The 17,470-nt window shown below is 34.8% G+C and overlaps 2 protein-coding genes across 2 annotated transcripts; both read right to left on the reverse strand.

Moving 5' to 3' along the window:
* Window positions 1-2,333: 2,333 nt before the first annotated feature.
* On the reverse strand, window positions 2,334-3,276 carry LOC105861294 (olfactory receptor 5D16-like). Its single transcript, XM_012746682.3, is given in 2 exon segments — window positions 2,334-2,847; window positions 2,849-3,276. Coding segments are annotated over 2 exon segments (942 nt in total).
* A 3,611-nt stretch (window positions 3,277-6,887) lies between these two features.
* Window positions 6,888-7,823, reverse strand: LOC105861304 (olfactory receptor 5L1-like). Its single transcript, XM_012746694.2, has one exon. It carries the CDS (start codon window positions 7,821-7,823, stop codon window positions 6,888-6,890), a length of 936 nt encoding a protein of 311 aa, XP_012602148.1.
* Between the last annotated feature and the right edge of the window lie 9,647 nt (window positions 7,824-17,470).

Genomic DNA, 17,470 nt, shown 5'->3' on the forward strand with positions numbered 1-17,470 from the left:
AAGAGGCACATGAATAAAATAATTGAATAAAACTAACATAAATCATGCTGTATTTGCAGGTTTTTTTTTTTTTTTTTTTTTTTTTTTTTTTTTTTTTTTGAGACAGAGTCTCACTTTGTTGCCTAGGCTAGAGTGAGTGCCGTGGCGTTAGCCTAGCTCACAGCAACCTCAAACTCCTGGGCTCAAGCAATCCTTCTGCCTCAGCCTCCCAAGTAGCTGGGACTACAAGCATGCGCCACCATGCCTGGCTCATTTTTCTATATATATTAGTTGGCCAATTAATTTCTTTCTATTTATAGTAGAGACAGGGTCTCGCTCTTGCTCAGGCTGGTTTCGAACTCCTGACCTCGAGCAATCCGCCCGCCTCGGCCTCCCAGAGAGCTAGGATTACAGGCGTGAGCCACCGCGCCCGGCCTGTATTTGCAGGTTTTAGGAGCTACCAAGATATTTTAAAATTTAAAGAATGAAGAATATGAAATTTTACAGCAGTATTTATTTGCATTAGCCCCCCAAATTATTATCTTGATTATGTCTCCCGCTAATTTTAAATAATAGACCAGAGCCCTTAAACAGTATTTATCTCCATTTCCTCAGGATAGAAATTTAGAAGACTATATATCTTAAACTTCCCAAGAATGTAATCATCCTTTCCTAAGTAAGGAAAGACATATAAAAATTTATATTTTGAAAATTGATTATTCATCATTAATTCCAATCAAGATTAATACAACTTTTTACTATGTTTTTACCATTGTTTAAGGTAAGTTAAAGATCAATTAGATGATAATATATAGTGGCAGCAGTTTATTTGTGAATATATAATGTTGGATAATATTACTTATGCAAATATTAACTTTAAAAAAGTGATTTTAATTGATCATGATAATTTTATAATCACATAACTGATGCAAATTATTTCATTCAGCCAGTATAAAATGTTGGCCAGTTTTCATTTTATCTTCCAAAAACAGATAGAACTTCTTCTTTCAATAGCTTTAGAACTTCATTTGGAATTTTATCCAAAGATGCAAAGAATATAGAACACAGGAAGACTGTTTATAAGTAATTCAATTAAAATACATGATAGAAGAGATTAGAGAAAAGGTAAATATTATATTATAAAATTTCCAAATTAGATACCTCTGTGTATGAGTGAGGACTTCTTATAATAAATATTATACTTATTAAAGGAATATCAAACCTCCCTGATACACACAATAATCTTGAGCTTTATTTCTTTGTTTAAATTATAATTCAAAATGACAGTTAATTTAAAACAACATTCAAATCTAAGCAGGGCAATTAGCTCTCAATACTTATAACGGTTTCACCCAATTGTTTTTTGAAGACTGTCTAAAGAGTCCTGATGAAGACAATTGTCATATACCCTTGTTCAACCTGCCCTATGAATATTTATTCTGATTGGTAGGTGATGGACAAGAGTCATGAACGTTGAAAGTGATCATGCCATCCCTGTTTTTGCTCTCCATGTTCTAAGAAGCAATCAAATATTTCTAAACCTTTTATACATTCTTTCATTCTCCATACTAGAACTCTTTTCTGGAATAGAATAGTAGCAACATCATATTCTGTTGTGCATTCCTTCAAGCCTCTAGCAATATACTTTGCAAGTATATCAAACATTGACTCAATCTTACAGAATTGCCTCCTGAACATTGTTCATGCTCTTTACTCCTGAATAAGACTTCTATCTGGCTCCTTTGCTTCTCTTAAAAATCTGTCCATCCTACAAGGCCTAATTAAAGTAGCACAAAATTATAAAGTAATACCTTTATATCCCCAAATGGATTTGAGGTACTCTTCCTGCAAATCCTATTATGATATTTACCAACACCACTGGATTTTGAGGTGCTAAATGGTGGGTCTATTTTTTCCTAAATGTCATTTACTTCATTAAATTTACAATACAAAATTGGTTATTTAATTAGCACCTATAACCTTTCAGTTACCAGGAAAGAAAGAACGAAAGAACTAGCCTATATTGCACATCTACAATATGTCAGATATGTTATCTACATTTTCATTTGTACCACATGACACCTAATGAAATAAATCATTCTATATCACTTTGTAGACAAAGATTTAAGTCAAGGTCAATCAATCTTGTCTTGGTTATACAAGTTGAGCCAAAGAATAGTCTCTCTGACTCAGAGTAATTCCATTATAAAATTTCATTTTGGAAAATTTAAAGTTTTTTTTTAAATGAACTCTTGATTGCCTGGTCCATTCAAAAAACATAAGAAGTTGTGAAATAACCAAATTAAATGTATACATTCAATATGAAAAAATATACATATTGAATGCATATACATTCAATATGAGAAAAAAATTGTGTTCATTATCTTTCTGATTGTATCTTTGACGTCTTTGTTTCTCAGACTGTAGATCAGCGGATTCAGCATGGGAATCCCCACTGTGTAAAACACAGATGCTACTTTGACCATGTGCCTGGAGTTTTGGGAGTTGGGCACAGAGTAGAGGAAGAGGATGGTGCCATGGAAGATGGTGATGGTGGTCAAGTGGGAGGCGCAGGTGGAGAAAACTTTGCGGTGTCCACTGGCTGAATGCATCTTCAGGGTGGTGCCAACGATGAACACATAAGACATGAGAATGATGAATAGTGTGATTATCTCATTAAAAGTGGCAACAATGACAAGAAGCAACCGGCTGAGATAAGAATCAGAGCAAGAGAGCGATATCAGGGAAGATAATTCACAGAAGAAGTGATTGATCGTGTTGAAACCCTGGGAAGATAACTTTAAAGTAGAGCACGTGAGTGTCAAGGAACATATTACTCCCCACGGGTACGATCCAACCACCAGCAAGGCAGAGTTTCTGAGACATGGTAACCATGTAGAGCAGGGGGTTGCAAATGGCCACAAAGTGATTGTAGGCCATCACAGCAAATAGAATTAATTCAGTCACCACAAAGGTGCAAAAGAAAAAGAATTGCACCATACACTCTGAGAATGAAATGGTTCTGTCTTCTACAGCCAGGTTCACCAGCATCTTGAGAGCAATGATGGAAGAGTAGCAAAAATCCATGAAGGAGAGGTGGCTGAGGAAAAAGTACATAGGAGTGTGCAATTTTGGGTTAATTTTGATGATCACAATCATCCCAAGATTCCCAACGACGCTGAAGGTATAGATTGCCAGAAATGCAAAGAAGAGGGGAACCCACAGATCCAGGTAATCTGAAAAGCCCAAGAGGGCAAATGTGGCCCCAGAAGTTATATTTCTCTCTCTCAGAAACATGTTTCTCTTTTGTGCGATCTGAAAAGCAATATCGGAAATAAAATATGGAAAGTGATTGACACATAAGCATGAATAACTATCCTGTCTATAGATTATAAAATGAGACAAATAATTTTCAGTTATTGTCCTGCTAAATGTGAAGTATCATGACAGGAGGAATCAGAGTCTCAGAAATAGATTAACTAATAAATGTTAGTTTCTCAATAATTGTAAAATTAGTTCTTCTCATGTTCTTAATACAACTTTTTTTTAATGGTTTATTATTTTTATTTCAGGATATTATGAGGGTACAAACATTTTGGTTACAAGAGTAATAATTATTGACTCAAGCAATTTAGATGTTAACATGCAATCAAACCCTCATGTAGGACACTAAAATCTCACTGAATTTTAGTAATTCTGCAAAGAAAAGTCTAACAAAATAAAATAACTTGTTAATTTAGTGCTACATTTACTGAGGAAAAGTGGAAGCATCTGAAATAGCCTCTATAATTATAACTATTGTTCATGTAATAATATGTGCATATATTATGGTCTAGTGAAAGAGTAGTCCTATAATTATCATTTATATCCATAGTTAATTGTTAGTTTAGCATTTTAATCATTATTCTTCTCTTTTACTAAATAGATCAAACAAAAGTAAACAATATTTTATGCTTTTTCGACGAGTATCTATTGAACAGCTTTATTCTACAGATGAGTGAGTAGATGTTTGAAGAAACCATAGCTTGCCCAATGACATATACATTTTGGATGATCAATGAACCTGGTGTCTTTGACTCTCTTAGTTGTATATCCAGCCCTCTGTGTTTCATTACGCATAGAGATCTTAACATTTTATTTTGTAATGATCATATTTTCATACTTCACTTCATAATTCTTTTGACCACCTTTAAGATAATCTTTAGATTATAAAATATGTAAATCAGTTCAGTGAAAGTATTGAGGGATGAAAATTCTTAGGGCCCTTCTATTCTCCAATTCCCAGGAAATAGTTGTTCAGGTCTATACTATCAAGAAAATCAGCTAAGCCAGGCCTTGTAAACAAAGCTCTATACCAAGTGTGGAAAGAGTACACTTCCTGTTCCCCAGATGTCCAGATATGTACTGTCCGCAGTGACTTCAAATATCCCCCAAATTATGGTTCTCATGCAGAAACCACAAAACCTACGGCATCTTCTAGATACCTTACATAGAAAAGAATATCTCTTTTCTCAGACTGGTAAACTAACCTGCTGGTGGAAAAGGTAGCGCACTCCTGCCTTTGGAGAGCGTATTTTGGGGAGATGCTAAGACTTTTATTTCTACTGTCACTCCCAGTGTCACCATGATATAGAAAAAAAAAATGTTTACCTTATTCTCCAAGGGCCTCAAAACAGGCAATTAAAATTAAATACTCTTTTCTGATGTAATTCAGGTTTCATGGAAAACCTGAAGGAAAATACTAGCAGTTTTAGAAACATTTTATATAAAAGTTAACTTAAAAGTTTAAATGTCCTTTCTCTGTGCTCCCTGATCATTCCTATAATCTCTTTTTTTGTGTGTGATTACAATAAATTATAGCAGGAATTATATATTTTTTATTTACTCAACAACTGTTTCTTAAATATCTGCCATGTTCCTGGTCTTTAAAAAAACCTAACTCCCCTCTTGTTACACTTATCACCTTAGGGAACCAGGGAGATTCTGCCTTCAGGTCTCTCAGCTACTTAGTTATATTCCTGCCAGGAATATTGGGTGCAGATCATCTCTTTATATGTATTAGCCTACAGGACTACAAATGTTTGAAATTAGTTTCTCAGTCAGTGTTCCCAGAAGCAGCTACATCTGGCTGCAACCAGTATATCAGAATGTTTAAAGTTATTGCCAACATCCCAAATATCCTGTAAACAAATATAATGTCTATTGTGCAATTTTTCTTTGCTTCTGATTGATCATACAACTGTTATCAATGCATTTAGATTCTGAAAGCCCTTCAAATGCCATATCTCCATGAAATTCTTGATATCTCCTTTATCACCACTGACAATTCTTTAGATCACATTATTATCTAACACTCGTACTATTTAATAGACTCCAAATTGGTCTTTATGCCTATAAATTCATCTTCATATATGTCTGCTGCACTGACATTAACATAGCTCTTTACAAAATAAATAAACTTATATTTATATATTTGTTTGAATATGTGTGAAATATCTCTGGATGCCCATACTAGGTATTTTTCACATAGCTGAGATAAAAGAAGAGAAAGTAGATCATGTGAATATATCACTTATTCAAAAAAATAAGTACATCAAATAAGTGTAAACTAAAATAAAATAAATTTTAGTTTATTTTTAGGCCTTTGGTGTAAGGATCAAATAGTCATGAACCGGAAAGTGTTAACTATGCTATGAGCATTCAAATTTAAAAGCTATACTGATCAAATCATTCTCCTGTTTGTAAATTTGAGTAACTCCTAATCATTTATATGTGCATTTCCACATTCCTCAAAATGTCATCCAAAGGCTTCTCTACTAGACATATTCTTACTCACTTTTCTGTACAAATTTTAGTCTCCACAAATATCAATATCTATCTTGTTTTATATATCTGCATATTTGTGTTATGTCACATCAACTTGTTCATACATCAAAACACTGCTGAGTTGTGAAACCTTCCATGAAACATTTTCTGACTCCTCCAGAGCAAGTCTATTTTTCTTTGATGGTCACAATTTCAGTGAATCAGCATTTGTTTCATGAGTGCTCCAGCCGCAGTGTGCTATAGTTATCTGTTTATGCATTTACATGGCTTTCCCTCCAGCTAGAGTGTGGATCCTGCAAACTCTGTGCTGTGACCTTAGACCTTTGTTATAAGGATCAAATAGTTATCAACTGGAAAGTCTTGACTATGCTATAAAAATTAAATTGAAACCTATGATAATATGGACCCCATTGTTCTCTTTCCTGAGAGAATTCTAGCAAAGAACATTGGCATTTTATTCTATATCATATTTTATCTATTCTAAGACACACTTGTATCTATTAATATTATAACCTCTCTGTGATTGGCTATATCTTACAATTCATAGTACAGAAGTTATCATGTCATAGTTCAATCATCAAAGTTTGTTTATTGTGGCAATGTTTAATGATGGCATGTCTTATAATAAGTGAACTATGAAACGGTAATGGACAAGGAGTAGAAAAGTATGTGATAAGGAATATTTCAGAAACATCATTCATTAGGCTTGGAAACAGTGCCATCTTCTACATAATTATTAATGGGATACTCATTAATTTAGTAAAACCATAATAAATATGGATAAAATATATGGGTCATCATTAATGTGACAGCACACATTAAAAATAAAATGGATCTATTCTTGTGAAAGGAATATTTAAAAATAAATGTTATTCTTGAAATTAAATTTACTTGTTTCAAACTTTGAAGTATGTTTAACATCTCTTTTAAAATTAAAAAGCACAAAGATAAATGAATCCAAAAGACTCAGTCACAACTACAAACTTTCCTTAATCTGCTGTCTGGTATAACACTGCAGCACTCCTATTAGTCTCTCACCTGCTTCCACTTTGGAATCCTGAACCCTACTAATAAAATCTCTTCTATGAATATATTTTGGAGCCCAGCACTTTCCTTAGAGCCTCCTTTACATCCTTGTTCCTCAGGCTGTAGATCAGGGGGTTCAGCATGGGAATCACTACAGTGTAGAACACTGTGGCCACTTTGTCAGCATCCCCACTGGTACCCGAACTGGGCCGGCAGTAAATGGAAAGGATCGTTCCATGGAAGACCACAATGGCCGTGAGGTGGGAGGCACAGGTGGAAAAAGCTTTGCACCTTCCTTCTGCAGAGCGCATCCTCAGGATGGTGATGACAATAAACAAGTAGGAAGTGAGAATGATCACAATGGTACTGATCTCATTGAAACTGGCCACAATGAACAGCAGCACCTCATTCACAGTGACATCAGAGCAAGCAAGACTTAAGAGAGGGGGTAGATCACAGAAGAAGTGGTTAATCACATTGGATCTATAAGATGGGATCTCAAGAGCCAAGCACAGGTGGATTAGAGAACACAGCGTCCCACAGAAGTAGCAGCAAGATACCAGCCCCACACAGAGCTTCTGAGACATGGTGACCATGTACAGCAGTGGGGTACAGATGGCCACAAAGCGGTCATAGGCCATCACAGCCAGCAGGAAGACCTCAGTGACCACACATGTGCAAAACAAGTAGAATTGCATCATGCATCCCAGGAAGGAGATGGATTTGTCTTTGTTGAGGATATTAGCCAACATCTTTGGCACGATGATTGAAGAGTAGCAGAAATCTATGAAGGATAAGTGGCTGAGGAAAAAATACATAGGAGTATGAAGCCCAGAGCTCACATGAATCAATGCAGTCATACCCAGGTTGGCCAAAACTGTGACTCCATAGATGAGGAGGAACATCAGAGGTAGGAAAGCTCGCAGCTCAGGGGCATCTGATAGTCCAAGGAGAATGAACTCTGTCACAGTGGAGCAGTTTCCCTTGCCCATGTCCCCAAGTTAGTTGGGATTGGAGAAAAAAACCTTAAAATTCATTCTCTATCATATGATCCAATATAGTGTTTCTCCTATAAAAATATATCAGAAGAAGTTGTACAGTTAATTTTATCAACAAGAATAGGACTTTTGGTGAAGTTTAGGAAAAAATTAGACATTGTTTAATTGTGTAATATGGATACATTAATTGTATAATATGGATGCATAAAACTCACAGTTCTGAGAGCAAACAAAAACTTTAACATTTGTATGAACTGATATGATTGTTATAACAAGTTTTTCATAATTGAGAGCCTGTCACTGAATCATTGGAAAAGAGGTAAGACTATTATTTAATTAGCCTTATTGCTCTGTGAAATTCAAATCCCCTTTTCATCACAGACTCCACATTTGGATCCCAGGAAATAATATTTAAAATATATAATACTGTTCTCTGAATTTCCCTATGAAGTAATGAGAGTTATTATTATTCAAGATTGTTAACCCACAAGTGCTCATATTTTGTAGTTAAATTTTAGATGGAGAAAGTAGTTTTTATCTCCTATATTAGCATTATCTCTATAACATTTGCATAGCAATTTTGTTAATTACACTCTTCAGTATCAGCCATGGTTCTGGGAATTGGTATTCTTGTGTACACTAGTGTACCTATGACTCTTCAGCCTTAAAAAGATGTATTTAGTAAATGAATATACTGCTTTGAATCTGTTTGAAGAATTGATCAAAGATGCATATATGGACTTATTGTTAAATATGCACTTGAATGACAGCATTATTTATGGTATTACAGTTTGGAAATACTGTATCAAACGAGAGTGAAATTATGGAAATTATAGTATATATTTGCTGAAAAATATGCAGGTAATAAAATAATTTTAATAACATGAAAAATTATTGATAAGACAGAAGCTAAGAAACAGTCAGAAATATAGTACAAAATATTTATACACGCACACACACATATATATGCAACCTGCATTTCATATTTAATCCTTATAGCATCCATGAACATAGCAATTTTATTCCTATTGTTTATTAAAGGAATCTATAAATTGCCTGAACTCTCACAAACATAAGAATTGTATGTTGGAGGTGGGGACAAAGGTAGAATTTTTTTCTAATGAGAGACCCATACCTTCCAGGCCTTTGAACGTAACAAGTTCAAAGAGAGCATGAGATGCCCCTCATTTATTCTCTCCTTTCCCAACCCTTGGTAAATACCTATGAGTCTGTAAAGGCACCTGTAAGTATTGCTGGAGAAAAAAGAATTGAACTAGAGACCAACACAGCCTGGTACTATTTCCATTCTTGAACTGATTTCAAAGATGTGCAGGATATGTCGATTACAAAATCCTAGCTACAAACATAATTGTTCTGATGATATAGTTTTCTTTTTCAAATGATGAGGAAAAGTGAGTTATTTGTCTTTCTCTGAGGTCAAAGTAGTTTATAATTTTTAAAGCCCTTTCCTGTTTCAAATCTAAACATGACAAATCATGATGTTCATTGCCCATAGAGCAATGTGCAAGGGTGACTTTAGTGCCTACAGGATAATTTGTCAGTGTCTCCAGACAATTTGGGTTGTCACAACAGGGAGCAGTTAATACTGACACCTAGTGGGGATGATGTTAAATGGTCAGCTATACTTTTGAGGGTCCCCATCCCACAACTTCCTGTCCCCAAAACACAGAACAAAACGTCAACTGACCAAACTGTCTATAGTGCCATAGCTGAGAAACCTGCCAGAGACACATTTCAAAGGGTTTTTCAAAAAGCAAAATTGATCACTTTTTTTTTTTTCTGCTTCAGGGTGGTTCACACGCCCACCTCCATCCATGAACAGTCCTGTAGGACTCTCACTGCCACCCTCAGCATCGTGGTGACAGTCCAGAGGATCTCTGTGTGGTCTCTGCCAGCTTGCATTAATGCAGTTAGGGTAAAAGAGAAGAAGAGAGAGCGTGAGAGAAAACAAGCATTCATCCCAATAGGTTCACACTGTTTCCCTATAACACTAATATCTGTTACAAGATAATTGGTTCTGTAGATTGTTCCCATTTCCCATCAATTTGTTTCTTAATACACACAAAAAAAATATTTTCATTAAACAGTGCTCCAAGTATGGCATTTCTTAAAATAATGTTCGATTAAGAGAAGAATAAACCACTGATGTTTTAAAAAATCATCTAATACTACTGCTCTCCTTTATAATTCCTCTTTCTCATACATAGGACTATAATAAATTACAAAATGACAAGAAACCATAAACCATCCATCTCCCAGAAAATATTTTTCATTTCCATTCCTCAAAATATAAAGTGTAGTACAACTAACCAAACTATTGAACAGATGTTGCTTCTCCTGTTTCTGAAGATGCTATGATGGAAAATCTTATGCTCTTTATATTTGTGTGTGTGTGAATCTCTGGGGCCACATTCCATAAGCTTCCCAACACAATCATTGATCTCTGTGGAATATCAGTAAGATATTAAGAAAACTACTCTATCTTGGGACTCCAACAATTATTGATCACTATGGAATATAAACAGTGGGGAAAACAATCCAACTTTGTACATGTTATTACAATCTAACACACTTGCATTCAAAATCCATAATGAATTGCAAAGCATTGTATGCTGCACCCAAGCATTGCCTCTGTGAGCCAGTACTCACAAGGCCATTATGAAATGTATGGATAGGTTTTTTTAAACTTTGTGTGTCTTATACTCAAAAGCTCCTTCCTAAAGGATGTAGGGTCTGAAGCCACATCATAGATATTCCAAATGCCAGATAGGGGTGTGGACAATGAATCTCTTTTACAGAGATACTGATAATTGCTCACATTTACTCAGTACTTCCTATGTGGTAGGTACTTTTTTTTCAATCAAAACACTTCGAACCCACACTTTGACTTCTTGTTTTTCTGTAGTGCATGTAAAAGTTTTCATATTGAAATGAATGGCACTTAGCATGTGTTCTAGCCAAAATAGCCATTACTCACTGGCTACGCAGTATGAGTGTGTATATGATACATACATATGCAATATACTCTATATACTGAGATATGGAGTAGAATGAGGAAAACCTTTGTTTAATATCTATTCATTTTGTTCTTAATGCACCACCACACTATTGTCACAACATGTCCTTTCCCATAAAAGGAAAGAGCCTCATAACAGAAAAGCTAAAAGCACATCTATAAAGAACACTATTGGCAGAGATGCCCTATGTCACCAAGGCAACCCATTCACAGTAAAGCTGATTTCTTTGATTATGTATTGATCTTAGACATGGAGAGATGAGAAGTGATTTTAAAAGTTGGTTTAAATTTAGATATTTGAGAGGAATTAATTTAATGATTAGAATATAATATTAATATATATTAATATTAATATATATAATTAATATATAATGTTAGATTATAACATGTACAGAGTTGGATTGTTTTCCTCACTGTTTATATTCCATAGTGGTCAATAATTGTTGGAGTCCCAAGATAGTGTAGACTAAAATGAAAATCAGGCAATCATATGCATCAAGACTTTTTCAACATGACAAATTAAAAATGCCATCTCTCTCTTACCTTAATAACTCACTTTTGCTTGAGTAACTTTTACAGTTTTCTCCTCTCTGCTCACTGTGTCCAGATAAAATTCCAAATATATCATCAATATAGTGTCAGAAATATAGTTTTTGTTTTGTTAAGAGAGCAAAAAAAATCTGGGAACAATTCTATATAGGATTAACAAAGTTATTTGTAGTGCTCATATTATTTTGAATTAGCAATTATTAATTAAATGTTCATTTTGTATATATTATTTGATAAGGACTCAATTACATAATTATTATATATGAAAAAATGAGAAATCAGAAAAAACTGTGTTAGACTTTGTATGATGAGGAAATGCTTTTCCTGTTGACTTCTGTTTCTCTGAGTACTCAAAATTTTTTTTCATAACCTGTGCTATTTATGCAATTTCTAATTTTCTTTGAAATTAGGACATAATATCACTATTAAATTGAATTTTATTTTATTTTATTTTTTTTTCTATGCAATTTTTTTTTATTATTTCGGCATATTATGGGGGTACAGATTTTAAGGTTTCGATAAATGCCCATTTCCCCCCCTCCCCCCAAAAGTCTGAGTCTCCATCATGACCATCCCCTAGATGGTGTGCATCTCACTCATTATGTATGTAGAAAAACTGCCATATGAACAAGCACAAACAAGTGTATTTGATAATGAGAAAAAATAGTCCACATCCTCATCACATGAGCTACCTCCTATCAGCTGCCATACTTGAGTGTGAAGCCCTTTTATATGATCTGACCTGCCAGCTGATATTAAAGAGGGCTAAGGCAAGATCAGCCATGCCAGGGTCAGATCAGCAGAACTACCTGGATAATCCTTGCAATACTGTCACAAGTAATAAGTGGTTCTTATTTTTAACCAATAAGTTTTAGATTGCTTTGTTATATTCTCATAGGAATCACTCACTTTTTCAAATTATGGTTGATGAATATTGAATTTTTGCTCTAGGTGTGGAAAGTTCTCTGTTATTATTTCTTGAATGAACTTTTTACCCCAATCCCTCTCTCTATCTCCTCTTTAAGGCAAATAACTCTAAGATTTGCTTTTTGAAGGTTATTTTCTAAATCTTGTAGGCATGCTTCATTTTTATTCATTCTTTTTTCTTTTTTCTCGTCTGATTGTGCATTTCCAAATAGCCTGTCTTCAAGCTCACTAATTCTTTACCTTCCAGGCCAGGTATGTTGTTTAAAGTCTCTGTTGCACTTCTAAGTTACTCAATAAAACTCTTAAGCTCCAGAATTTCTGCTTTTTTTTAAAATTATTGTGATGTCTTTGTTACATTTCTGCTAGGCTTCTGAATTGCTTCTCTCTCTTGATTTGAAGTTCATTGAGCTTGTTCAGGACTGTTATTTTGAATTCTTTGTCTGAAAGGTCATCAGTCTCCATTATTCCAGGATTGGTCACAGGTATCTTATTTACATCATTGGGTGGGGTCAAACCTTCCGGTATGTTCTTGATGCTTGTGGATGTTTGTCCATGTTTAGCCAGTGAAGAGTTAAATATTTATTTTAATGTTCACTGTGAGGGCTTATTTGAACCCATCCTACTTGAGAAGGCTTTCTAGATTCTCAAAAGGAATTCAGTGTTCTAATCTAAGCCTCTAATCACTACAGGTGTATCAGCAGTGGAGTAGCCCCGAGACCCGTGATGCTGTGACTCTTGCACACTCCCATGGTACTGCCTTGGTGAGATGATATGTGGTCCTTCTGAAGGTGGTTGCTTATTCAGATAGTTGTTGCATTAGGTGTTCATGTGAAGGGAAGATAGATAGAGGTTTCTATTCAGTTACTGTGCTCTCCCCCACCCCACGTACTTTATCAAATTCTGGGAATGTTACTACAACAGAGACTTCCCTAAATCTCATCCTATAACTGTTAGGGATACCTGTTGTTATTTCACACAGAGACAACTTGTTAAATAATGCAATTTTTAAAAAAATTTATTGATTTTATTAAAGCTTGTTAATACAATTTTTAATTTATTATCTCATGTGATTTAAATATATTTCACCAAATGCTTAGCACTTCAAATTTATTAATATATGATTCCATTTATGGATAGTGATCATAAAATTGATTCTAATCAACTATTTACATTTAAACCAACTTTTACAATCACTTCCCATCTCTGTAAGTCTAAGATAGATAAGAAAAGCAACATTACTGTGAGTGGGTTGCATAGGCGACATAAGGCATTGCTGCCAATAGTGTTCTTTATATAGATGTGCTTTTCAGTTTTATGGCATAACACTCTCTCCTTTTATGGGGAGGCATGTTGTGACAACAGTGTGGTGGTGCAGTAACAACAAAAGGAATAGGTATTAAAAATGTTTTCATCATTCCGCTGTATATGTGAGTATATATACTATACCACACATGTAAATATCATATGTATGCTCATAGTATATAGCCAATTGGTAATGGTTATATTGGCTAGTATACATGCCAAATGCCATTCATTTCAATAAAGACATTTGCACATGCTACAGAGATACAAGAAGTCATACCATGATTTGAAGTGCCTTGATTAAAAAAAATCTTCAGACCTGGTGGACCACAACGTTTTAAGTTATGCTTATGTTTTAGACTTTGGATGCCTTTGTTTTCCTCATCAGAGTAATTCATGTAGTTAGATGCGAATGTACTAGAGAAATGCCTTGTTGTGAAGGATGATAGGAAAGAGAATATGAGAATTCTGGTTGGAAAGGGGAACCAGAAAGCATCCCAAACATAGGGAATTCTCAGATAGATCAGTTTTAGGAAAACACATATAGAATTTTGAGAAATGGGACACTGGTTACCTGTACTGCATTGCATCTATAGATTTCTTGAAGTTTTTGATTTCTCTAGAGGCAAATATTAATAGGTGGTGGTTTGAACACTAATAGTACAATTTGAAATTGCTGTATATAGTCAATAAAGGAGCAGACTTGAGTAGTATGCTTGAGACATTCTCATTTAATTACCTGCAGTATTCAATAGGGAGTGAGTCACCCCAGAGACTCTGTGAAGCTGTGTTCTTCCTCAGAGTCATATGGGTGGTACAAACCAATCACCAGCATAAGGCGTCTTTCTACCCGGGGGTCTGTGTGTGACTTTGGGAAAGTTACATCTGCTGTGCCTCAGTCACTTCATTTGTAAAAGGGGATAAGAGTACTGACCTTTCTTGTTTTAATAAAGATGAAATATATTGATAGTTGTAGTTAAGGTAGTCCCTAATACATAGGGAATACTCAGTAAATGTGAAAAATTACTGTTATTCTCAGTAAAAAGAGATTTACTACCCCCACCCTTATAATCTGGTATGTGGAAGATCCCTTGTGTGGCTTCAGACCCTATATCCTTTAGGAAGGAGCTTTTGAGTATAAGGGAGAAAGAGTTCATAAGAACTATTTGTATATTTAATAAAGGTAATGTGAGTACTGGCTTACAGAGACAGTACTTGGATGCAATTCATCATGGACTCTGAATATACACTCTGTTAGATTATAATAACATGTACCAAGTTGGATTGTTTCCCCCTGCTTATATTCCACGGTGGTCAATAATTGTTGAAGTCCCGAGGTAGAGTGGTTTCCTTGATACCTTGTTTATATTCCACAGAGATCAGCGGTTGTTCTGGGACGCTGTGGAATGTGGCCCCAGAGATTCACACACACATGAATATAAAGATCATAGCATTGCCCATCATAGCATTTTCAGAAACAGGAAGCAACATCTGTCCAGCAGTTTGGTTGGTTGGACTATACTTTGTAATTAGAGGAATGGAAATGAAAAACATCTTCAGGGAGATGGAAACTGTATGTATTTTTCTCACTTGGTAATTTATTACAGTCCTATGTAGGTGAAAACTGAATTGCAAAGGAGGGCAGTAGTATCAGATAATTTAAAAAATATATATCTGTTTTATCCTCCTCTTAACTAGAAATTATTTTAAGGAGTGCCATGTATTGAGCACTCCTTAATGAAAATAGTTTTCTTTATGTATTAAGAAACAACTTGATGGGAAATGGGAACAATTGCAAAACCAAACATCAAAGATAGGGAAACAGTGTGACTCAATTGGGATGAATGCTTGCTTTCTCTCTCCCTCCCTCTTCTCTCTCTCTTACCCTAACTCCATCCATGCCAGATGGTGAAGACTGCACAGAGACCATCTGGACTGTCTCCCTGATGCTGAGGGTGGCAGTGAGAATCCTATAGGACTGCTCATGGAGGGACATGGACATGTGAAACACCCAGAGGCAGGATACAAAAAGCGACCATTTTAGCTCTGTGCAAAGCCCTCTGAAATGTCACTATGGCAGGTTTCTCTACTATGGTGCTATAGACATTTTGGTGATGATAATGTTAGGTTGTGTGGGATGGGGGCAAGAGGTTGTGAGGTTGGTACCCTCGTGAGCATAGTAGAACATTTAGCAGCATCTGCATTATGTGTCAGTAGCACCCACTCCCTGTTGTAAAAAACAAATGTCTCCAGACACTGACAAATATGCTATTGGAATCATAGTCAACATGGGAAAAGACACACTGCTCTATGAGCAATTAATATCCTGATTTGTCATGTTTAGACATGAAAATAGGAAAAGGTTTTCAAAATTACAACAGCTTTGAACTCAAGGAAAGACAAACAATTCACTTTTCCTTGTCATTTGAACAGAGAAAACCATATTATCACAACAATTATTTGTTCCCAAAGTTGGATTTGGGAGTATGTGTATCCTGTGCATCTTTGAAATAGGTTGTAACTGGAAAAAATACCCAGCTCTTTTGCTCTCTAGTTCAGTTCTTTTTTTCTCCATGAATAGCCCTGACTGGTGCCTGTAGAGTCACATAGGTATCTACAGAAGGTTGGGAAAACAGAGAACAAAGGAGGGGCCACTCATACTTTTACTACACTAATTGTGTGTCAAAGGCTTGGGATGTATGAGTCCCTCATTAGAAAAAATTTTACCCTCCTTCTCCCTTCTACAACATAATGCTTATATTTTGAGAATTCAAGCAAATTATAAATTCCCTTAAATGACAATAGGAATAAAATATTTATGTTCATGGATGCTATAAGGATTAAATATGCAATGCAGTGTGTGTGTGCATTGCACATGCTATTTTGTGTATATACTCTAGCTTTTTAACCTTTGTTTTATCTTGTTGATTTTTATATCACCAAGAATCATACAAAATTATTTTATTTAGCTGCATATTTTCATCACATATATAGTATAATTTTGAACATTTTCCTATTGCTTGACACTTTATTTCTATGTCTTAATATCACAAATTATTATGGAAGGCAGCATCAGACATTTTAAAAATAATTTTTCTATGGACATCTTTGATCAGTCTTTCAAACAAATGAAAAGCAGTAAATTCCTTTACAAAATAGATCTTTGTAAGTTTGATGGGTCATAGTTACGATAATGTTGTAGTGATGAGTACCAATTCCCTGAGCCATGGCTGATATTGAAGAGCGTAATTAACAAAATCACAATGCATATTTTATGGAGAAAATGTTAATATAGAGTGCCAAACTACTTTCTCTCTCTAAAATATAATAGCAATGTATGAACACTTCTGGGTTAACAAACTTAAGCAAGCATATCTCCCATTACTTCAGTGGAAAACTGAGAGAATGTACTATATTTTTTAAAAAATATTTCCTAGCATCCAAATATTTGGAATTTGCCTGGAATGAAAAATTTAAATTTCACAAAGCAATAAAGATAATTAAATAATGCTTTTACCTCTTTTTTAATGATTTAATGATGAACTCTCAGTTGTGAAAAACTAATTACAAGTATCATATCAGTTCATATAAATGTTAATGTTTATGTTGGATCGTAGACCTGTGGGTTTTAATCCATTTGTATTATACAATTATACAATGTCTGAACCTTTCTTGTATTTCACCAAAATCATATTCTTTTTTGATATCTTAATAGTCCCACTTCATCTGATATCTTTTTATAGGAGACAGACACAACTAAGCTGAGATCATAAAGTGGTGAATGACATTTAGTTCTTTTTTCTCCAAACTCAAATAATGCGGAGAC

This window comes from Microcebus murinus, chromosome 4 (assembly GCF_040939455.1).
Source record: "Microcebus murinus isolate Inina chromosome 4, M.murinus_Inina_mat1.0, whole genome shotgun sequence".
Classification (NCBI taxonomy): Eukaryota; Metazoa; Chordata; class Mammalia; order Primates; family Cheirogaleidae; genus Microcebus; species Microcebus murinus.